Consider the following 9,500-nt stretch of genomic DNA (forward strand, 5'->3'; position numbering starts at 1 on the left):
CAGGCAGGAGGTGATGGGAAAGACCTCAGCCTGAGACCCTGGAGAGCCATGGAGAGGGGCCATAGCTCAGTGGCAGAGCCTCTGCTTGGCATGCAGAAGGTCCCAGGTTCAATCCCCAGCATCTCCTGCTAAAAGGACCAGGTAGTAGGTGATGGGAAAAACCTCAGCCCGAGACCCTGGAGAGCCATGGAGAGGGGCCATTGCTCAGTGACAGAGCTTCTGCTTGGCATGCAGAAGGTCCCAGGTTCAACCCCCAGCATATCCAGTTGAAAGGAAGGGAAAGACCTCAGCCTGAGACCCTGGAGAACCATTGAGAGGGGCCATAACTCAGTGACAGAGCCTCTGCTTGGCATGCAGAAGGTCCCAGGTTCAATCCCCTGCAGCATCTCCAGTTAAAAGGACCAGGCTGGAGGTGATGGGAAAGACCCTGAGACCCTGGAGAGCCATGGAGAGGGGCCATAACTCAGTGGCAGAGCCTCTGCTTAGCATGCAGAAGGTCCCAGGTTCAATCCCCAGCATCTCCAGTCAAAAGGAGCAGGCAGGAGGTGATGGGAAAGACCTCAGCCTGAGATCCTGGAGAGCCATGGAAAGGGGCCATAGCTCAGTGGCAGAGCCTCTGCTTGGCATGCAGAAGGTCCCAGGTTCAATCCCCAGCATCTCCAGTTCAAAAGAGCAGGCAGGAGGTGATGGGAAAGACCTCAGCCTGAGTCACTGGCAGTATCGGGCCAAACCCTGTGGAGGCCCCTAGGTAGTCGAAATCTTGGGGGGGGGGCTCGCAAATTATCTCCGAGTCTGAGCGCCCATCCCAGCACCCATAGCCCCCACTGCAGCCTGCAGTTTGATCCCAGCGGAAGCTGGTTTCAGGTAGCCGGCTCTAGGTTGGCTCAGCCTTCCATCCTTCCGACATCGGTAAAACGAGCACCCACCTTGCTGCGGGGAAAGTGTAGATGACTGGGGAAGGCAAGGGCAAACCACCCTGTACAAAGTCTGCCGTGAAAACATCATAATGCAACGTCACCCCAGAGCTGGACTAGTGCTTGCACAGGGGACCTTTCCTTTTCCTTTCCTTTCTCCCTGAATCAGAGACTCAAAGCGACTTACAATCTCCTATATCTTCTCCCCCCACAACAGACCCCCTGTGAGGTGGGTGGGGCTGAGAGAGCTCTCACAGCAGCTGCCTTTTCAAGGACAACCTCTGCCAGAGCTATGGCTAACCCAAGGCCATTCCAGCAGGTGCAAGTGGAGGAGTGGGGAATCAAACCCGGTTCTCCCAGATAAGAGTCCACGCACTTAACCATGACACCAAATTGGCTCTCCACTCCTCCCCTTGCAGCTGCTGGAATGGTCTTGGGTCAGCCATAGCTCTCGCAGAGTTGTCCTTGAAAGGCCAGCTTCTGCAGAGCTCTCTCAGCCCCGCCCACCTCACAGGGTGTCTGTTGTGGGGGGGGGCTTTTTTTGGCTCTGGTGCCTGGTGGAATCAGCTCCCTAGGGAGATCCGGGCCCTACCTGAGCTACTGCCATTTCGTAGGACCTGTAAGACGGAGCTGTTCTGCCGGGCTTTTGGTTGAGGCAGCTGGCGTCCGATTCCACCCACAATTCCATCAATCAGTCTCTCTTGTAGTGACATCAGGCTTTATAGCTTTGTTGAGGTCATGAATCTGATTATTAACATCATCACTTCCTCTGCTACTACTAACGAACTAACAAAGCCTAGAGAGCCAGTTTGGTGTCGTGGTTAAGTGCGCGGACTCTTATCTGGGAGAACCGGGTTTGATTCCCCACTCCTCCCCTTGCAGCTGCTGGAATGGCCTTGCATCAGCCATAGCTCTCTCAGAAGTTGTCCTTGAAAGGGCAGCTTCTGTCAGAGCTCTCTCAGCCCCACCCACCTCACAGGGTGTCTGTTGTGGGGGGAGAAGATATAGGAGATTGTTAAGCCACTGAGTCTTTAATTCAGCGAGAAGGGCGAGGTATAAATCTGCAGTCTTCTTCTTTATTTTTTTTGGTCGACTTATATCCCGCCCCTCCCACGAAGCAGGCTCAGTGTGGGCTCCATCCAAAGTTAAACAATTAAAAACAAGATTAAAATTACAATATAAAGCAGCTAAAAATACAGACTTAAAATACGGCTAGTGGAACACATGGCTCTCTATGCCACAATAGTAGAATCTGGGGCTACCTCAAGAAACTGACTGGCGGTAGGTTTGACAAAGACAAAAAAGGGAAGAATTCCTGTACAGTCGGCCGGTGGCCTGTGGACCTGGAGATCTCCCTTTGATTGTCAGAGGCTGGAGTAAGGGCCTTTTTTTTGTAGCACAAACTCCTTTGCATATAAGGCCACACACCCCTAATCCTCCAAGAAGACGAAGAAGACCGCAGATTTACACCTTGCCCTTCTCTCTGAATCAGAGGCTCAGAGCGGCTCACAATCTCCTTTATCTTCCTCCCCCCACAACAGTCACCCAGTGAGGTGAGTGGGGCTGAGAGAGCTCTGACAGCAGCTGCCCTTTCAAGGACAACTCCTGCGAGAGCTATGGCTGACCCAAGGCCATTCCAGCAGCTGCAAGGGGAGGAGTGGGGAATCAAACGCGGTTCTCTCACATAAGAAGAAGACGGCAGATTTACACCCCACCCTTCCCTCTGAATCAGAGACTCAGAGCGGCTTACAATCTCCTATATCTTCTCCCCCCACAACAGACACCCTGTGAGGTGGGTGGGGCTGAGAGAGCTCTGACAGAAGCTGCCCTTTCAAGGACAACTCCTGCGAGAGCTATGGCTGACCCAAGGCCATTCCAGCAGCTGCAAGGGGAGGAGTGGGGAATCAAACCCGGTTCTCCAGATGAGAGTCCGCACACTTAAACGCTAGGTTTAGGTTTACTGGATTTATATCCCAGCCTCCCCGCTGAAGCAAGCTCAGGACGGCTCACAGCCAGTAAGATCAGAGCAACTGAACAATTAAAACAATTAAAACAGTTAAGAAGAAGATGCAGATATTGGATTTATATCCCGCCCTCCACTCCAAAGAGTCTCAGAGCGGCTCAAAATCTCCTTTCCCTTCCTCCCCCACAACAGACACCCTGTGAGGTAGATGAAGATATTGGATTTATATCCCGCCCTCCACTCCAAAGAGTCTCAGAGCGGCTCACAATCTCCTTTCCCTTCCTTCCCCACAACAGACACCCTGTGAGGTAGATGAAGATATTGGATTTATATCCCGCCCTCCACTCCGAAGAGTCTCAGAGCGGCTCACAATCTCCTTTCCCTTCCTCCCCCACAACAGACACCCTGTGAGGTGGGTGGGGCTGGAGAGGGCTCTCACAGCAGCTGCCCTTTCAAGGACAACCTCTGCCAGAGCGATGGCTGACTCAAGGCCATGCCATCAGGTTCAAGTGGAGGAGTGGGGGATCAAACCCGGTTCTCCCAGATAAGAGTCCGCACACTTCACCACTACACCAAACTGGCTGTCCAACTAAGAACAACTAAAACAGTTTGGTGCTAATCATATTTGATTTGACTACACCCAACTGGCTCACAGGGCTCTTCTTACAGGGCCTACTGGATGCTCCAAGAGGATTGGCTCCATCAGGGCTGTGTGGCCTAATAGGCAAAGGAGTCCCTGCTACCAAAAAAATGTCCTGTTTGGAACAGAGGCCTGGTCTCAAAAACTCTTTGGCCTGATCCAGCAGGGCTTCGCTTCTATCAGGTTTTTATGAATGCCACTCCACCACCCCAGTTTGCCTTGTAAGCATCGCAGCAGAGCAGAGATTCAAACCCAGGACTCTGCCGATCATCTATTCTGCTTCCGCCCCCCGCCCCTTCACAGAGAGGCATCCTACTCAGTTCCTGTGGGCCTGGAGGAACCAGAAACGCCTCCATCCCACCCCCAGCGAAACGTTTGCTCCAGGCATTGCTATGGAGACTGGTTGCTACGGGCAACAGCTTCGCAGCATCTCTCTTTCTATCTCCGGGTACCAACACGTGTGGGCAAGGAGGAGGGGTCCAGCCCCCCAAAACATCCCAGCCCCATCTCAATCTGGCGGCGAGGGGGGGGCGCTTCTCTTCCTCTGCGATGGCCCCTCCAGCATCTTTGGACAAGACTGATTCCTCTTGAGCTGGGGCCCCCTTCTCCACCACCGGGAAGCCCAGAGAAGGCGAGAACTGCTGTCTGAGAATCCTCAGCTAAATCCAGCGGATCTCTCCTGCCAGGGAACAGGCGGGCCGAGAGATCTCCAGTGGCTCCTGGGGTTCAACGGCGTTGGCAGGTGAGGGTTCCTCCTTCCCCGGGTAGTGCCAGTGGTGCCATTTGGCAGGGAGGAGGGGCAGGTGGCAGGCACCCAAGGGGAAAACCATCTTGGCGAGGGACAGCCCCATAGCTGGGGGCCACAGGGGGAGGGGGCCGTGGGGGGCCGCAGGGGGAGGGGGCCGTTTAAATCATGCAGAAGGCTGGGTACTGCTCCTGCCACCCCATCTGCGTGATTCGGACCCCACCAATCAGCTGGTTTGTGGACCCCTTGAATGGCATGAGAGGGGCAGCGGCTGTTCCTGGGTGCCCCTCCCATACGATTAAAATCGTGCAGGAGGGAGAGGGGCAGTCTGGGGGTGAGGGGGGTCCAGGCCCCGTGGGGCTCCCGGTTAGCTACGGGCCTTTCGAGAGACTCAAGTCATGGGAACTGCACTTCTGAGAGCCAGGCCAGCTACGCTTTGGCATCCTCAGGGACAGAGTTGCCACCTCCAGGTTGGGAAATTCCTGGAGGTTCGGGGGTGCAGCCTGGGGAGGCGGGGTTTGGGGAGTGGGAGGGATCTTGGCGGGGTATTGTGCCACAGACTCCGCCTTCTGAAGCAGTCCTCCCCACCCCCCCGGGGGGATTGGATCTTGAAACCTTGCTGTTGTACCCTCAGTCTGGTTCTGAAGAAGAGATTGGATTTATGCCGAGACATCCCCAACCCCCGCACCGTGGACCGGTACCGGTCCGTGGCCTGTTCGCAACCGTGCCATGAGTTGTATAATTATTTCATTACATATTACAATGTAGTAATAATAGTAAGACGACATTGGATTTATAGCCTGCCCTCCGCTCCGAATCTCAGAGTGCCTCACAGTCTCCTTTATCTTCCTTCCCCACAACAGACACCCTGTGAGGTAGTTGGGGTTGAGAGAGCTCTCCCGGAAGCTGCCCTTTCAAGGACAACTCTGCGAGAGCTACGGCTGACCCAAGGCCATGCCAGCAGCTGCACGTGGAGGAGTGGGGAATCAAACCCGCTTCCCCCAGATAAGAGTTCTCACACCTAATTGCCGCACCAAAATAAAGTGCACAGTTGTATCACCCGGAAACCATTGCTCCGCCCACCCCCGTCCGAGGAAGAATGGTCTTCCACAAAACCGGTCCCTGGTGCCAGAAAGGTTGGGGACCACCGCTGCAGAAGATTCCATTTGGGGCCCTAATATTTAAACTGTTAAAGAAGACCAGAGACTTTTGCACAAACACCTTATTGGATTGTTGTATCACTGTGTTTAAAACTGCAACTGCTGTCTATGGATTGGACTTATCTTTCATACTGAGAGCCAGTTTGGTGTAGTGGTGAAGTGAGCAGACGCCTGTCTGAGAGAACCGGGTTGGATTCCCCCACTCCTCCACTTGCAGCTGCTGGAACGGCCTTGGGTTAGCCATAGCTCTTGCAGAGTTGTCCTTGAAAGGGCAGCTTCTGGGAGAGCTCTCTCAGCCCCACCTATCTCATAGGGTGTCTGTTGTGGGTGGAGGGGGGAGGTAAAGGAGATTGTAAGCTGCTCTGAGACTCAGAGAGAAGGGTGGGGTATAAATCCGATATCATCATCATTGAAACTTGGAATAGAACTATTTATGAATTCTTAGTCATTTGACCACAGTCTATTGCAGGGGTGTCAAACATGTGGCTCGGGGGGTGAATCAGGCCCCTGGTGGGCTCTTATAAGGCCCCCAAGCAACTGGCTGCCATCTGCTTCCTTCTCCCTCTCTCTTGCTTCCTTCCGTGTAACAGCTTGCTTTGCAAGGCTTGCTCAATCGCACAGCAAACACCTCTGTTTTCCCAATAGGCTGAGGCTCCTCCCTTGGGGAGGAAAAGGGGGAGGGAGAGCTTGCTTTGCCAGGTTCTCTCAATCACACAGCAGAGCTACTGAGCCGAGCCGCTCTTCCTTCTATTGGCTAACGCTCTTCCCCCTGCTGGTCCCCTGAAGAAGGAAGGAAAGAGCCAGAGCTTCCTTTGCCCAGTTCCCTGGATCCCATGGGAGAGATACAAAGAAAGCCCCTTTAAGACCAACAAACGCTAATGTTTTCAGCATGTTTTATTTTTAAAAGAAATACTTAATTGTTTGTCTGTGTCCTTCATAAAGTTTATATATCTGCGACCTAATCTTAATAGGTATACTTATGGCCCCAGCCCAACCTGACATGGCCCGGCCTCATTTATGTCTGATAAGCCAGTTTGGTGTAGTGGTGAAGTGTCCGGACTCTTATCTGGGAGAACCGGGTTTGATTCCCCACTCCTCCACTTGCACCTGCTGGCATGGCCTTGGGTCAGCCAGAGCTCTGGCAGAGGTTGTCCTTGAAAGGGCAGCTTCTGGGAGAGCCCTCTCCAGCCCCACCCACCTCACAGGGTGTCTGTTTTGGGGGAGGAAGGGAAAGGAGATTGTGAGCCGCTCTGAGACTCTTCGGAGTGGAGGGCGGGATATAAATCCAATATCTTCATCTACCTCACAGGGTGTCTGTTTTGGGGGAGGAAGGGAAAGGAGATTGTGAGCCCCTCTGAGACTCTTCGAACTGGAGGGCGGGATATAAATCCAATATCTTCATTTACCTCACAGGGTGTCTGTTGTGGGGGAGGAAGGGAAAGGAGATTGTGAGCCGCTCTGAGACTCTTCGGAGTGGAGGGCGGGATAGAAATCCAATATCTTCATTTACCTCACAGGGTGTCTGTTGTGGGGGAGGAAGGGAAAGGAGATTGTGAGCCGCTCTGAGACTCTTCGGAGTGGAGGGCGGGATAGAAATCCAATATCTTCATTTACCTCACAGGGTGTCTGTTGTGGGGGAGGAAGGGAAAGGAGATTGTGAGCTGCTCTGAGACTCTTCGGAGTGGAGGGCGGGATAGAAATCCAATATCTTCATTTACCTCACAGGGTGTCTGTTGTAGGGGAGGAAGGGAAAGGAGATTGTGAGCCGCTCTGAGACTCTTCGGAGTGGAGGACGGGATAGAAATCCAATATCTTCATTTACCTCACAGGGTGTCTGTTGTAGGGGAGGAAGGGAAAGGAGATTGTGAGCCGCTCTGAGACTCTTCGGAGTTCAGGGCGGGATATAAATCCAATATCTTCATTTACCTCACAGGGTGTCTGTTGTGGGGGAGGAAGGGAAAGGAGATTGTGAGCCACTCTGAGACTCTTCGGAGTGGAGGGTGGGATATAAATCCAATATCATCATCTTCCTCACAGGGTGTCTGTTGTAGGGGAGGAAGGGAAAGGAGATTGTGAGCCGCTCTGAGACTCTTCGGAGTTCAGGGCGGGATATAAATCCAATATCTACTTCTTTGATCCGGCCCTCGTATCAAATGAGTCCGACACCCCTGGTCTATTGTTGCTTAGTTCACGGGTTGTTCCATAGTTCTCTCCGCTGCACATCCGCCTGGGGGTCAGTGACCCTTTGACTATAGGGTGGGGGGATGTTTTGTTGCTCTCACCAGCCGCTTGTCTCGTTGCAGGGCCCCCCCTTCCCGCCCACCTAGGAAGACCCCCTCTGGGCTAGACAATGATGGCCACAGCTCCCGGCAGCGCCCTCCCCCCGCTGGCCAGTGCCATGGTGCCCACCCTGGCCTTGAGCTTGGAGCAGCGGGCTGCGCTGGTCTTCGTCTTCCTGCTCTTCGTCGTCCTGGGGCTGCTGATCGTCCGCTGCTTCCGGATCTTGCTGGATCCCTACCAAAGCACTCCGACCTCCACGTGGACCGACTACATGGAGAAAGACGCCTTCGGGTACCGGCTGGCCTGACGAAGGGGGGCCGTCCTCCAGGCACGGGGAGTGCGGCCCAGAGCCTCTCAGAGGCCTGAAGGTCTCGCTCGAAATCTTGGGTGCACCAAAACCAGCAACGTTCCGTGTGGGACAGGGAGTGTCATGAGCCCTGACGAGGAGGAGCTGGAAGGGTTAACAGACCTGGAAGAATTGCCAGCCAGTTCCTCAGCTGAACAAACAGCAGCTGGCCCATCAATCACTCTCCAGGCACCGGTGTCAGCTGTTGACGATCAATCTCCTCCAAGCTCTCCTCCTCTCATCTCAAGAGTTCGAAGCAGGCTCCGGAAAGAACTTTCAGAGCAAAGACATGAGGCACGCCGATGCTTCAGGTCTCTCAGCCCTGAGTTCTAGCAGAGTCACTGCCACCCAGGGAGCAGGCTGATTGAGATTCCCATATAGTTCCCACCCAGGATCTGGTAACCTTGTGGAAGCAACAAGAATGTTCTCTGTTCTCTGGCTTGCATCCACGCTCCTTCCTGATTCCTGATCCTGACCTGCTTGATTTCCTTGGCACTCTGACCTTTCGGCTTTTGGACATTGACTTCGGATTCCGGTTTGTGATTCTGCGTTGGTGACTTGGCTCCTGACTGACTTCCTGGACTTTGACCTTGGACTAGCTTTGGACTCCTGCCTGCCTGCACCCGGAGAACGTGACAGAGAGTCATGGAGGAACAGCCGCAGGGGCGTGGGCCCGGATGGATCCAGGGGACCGACCCCCCCTTCCCGCCTCGGCAGGATTCAGGGATTTGCACTCAGCCACCACGACATGCCAGGTTCGTCATTGTATCAGGTCTCCGAGAAGCGCGCTCCGGGAAACGCCTTCTAACTTGTGCCATGACTGTACAGAACATGCGTCAATTAAATCGCGTCATCTCTAACATTATATTGTTTACTGACTTCGCTTCTACCCCGCCTTTTTCCCCAATGGGAAACCGAAACAGCTTGGGAGGGACGGTGGCTCAGTGGTAGAGCATCTGCTTGGGAAGCAGAAGGTCCCAGGTTCAATCCCCACTGGCATCTCCAACTAAAAAGGGTCCAGGCAAAAAGGCATGAAAAACCTCAGCTTGAGACCCCGGAGAGCCGCTGCCAGTTAGAGGAGGGACGGTGGCTCAGTGGTAGAGCATCTTCTTGGGAAGCAGAAGGTCCCAGGTTCAATCCCCACTGACATCTCCAACTAAAAAGGGTCCAGGCAAAAAGGCATGAAAAACCTCAGCTTGAGACCCTGGAGAGCCGCTGCCAGTTAGAGGAGGGACGGTGGCTCAGTGGTAGAGCATCTGCTTGGGAAGCAGAAGGTCCCAGGTTCAATCCCCACTGGCATCGCCAACTAAAATGGGTCCAGGCAAATAGGCATGAAAAACCTCAGCTTGAGACCCTGAAGAGCCGCTGCCAGTCTGAGTAGATAAGACTGACTTTGATGGACCGAGGGTCTGATTCAGTATATGTTCTGTCGTCCTCCTCTCCTGTATTTTA

General features: G+C 53.9%; 1 protein-coding gene across 1 annotated transcript; it reads left to right on the top strand.

Annotated features, from left to right (window-relative positions):
* The first annotated feature begins 7,775 nt into the window (after window positions 1–7,775).
* On the top strand, window positions 7,776–8,039 carry LOC132588844 (cortexin-3-like). Its single transcript, XM_060261304.1, has one exon. The coding sequence runs from the start codon at window positions 7,776–7,778 to the stop codon at window positions 8,007–8,009; it is 234 nt and encodes a 77-aa protein (XP_060117287.1). The 3' UTR covers window positions 8,010–8,039.
* Window positions 8,040–9,500: the final 1,461 nt, after the last annotated feature.

The sequence above is a fragment of the Heteronotia binoei genome, chromosome 1, assembly GCF_032191835.1.
Source record: "Heteronotia binoei isolate CCM8104 ecotype False Entrance Well chromosome 1, APGP_CSIRO_Hbin_v1, whole genome shotgun sequence".
Classification (NCBI taxonomy): Eukaryota; Metazoa; Chordata; class Lepidosauria; order Squamata; family Gekkonidae; genus Heteronotia; species Heteronotia binoei.

Coding starts and splice junctions, on each gene's coding strand:
- LOC132588844 (XM_060261304.1), top strand. CDS start 7,776: ATGGCCACAGCTCCCGGCAGCGCCCTCCCCCCGCTGGCCAGTGCCATG.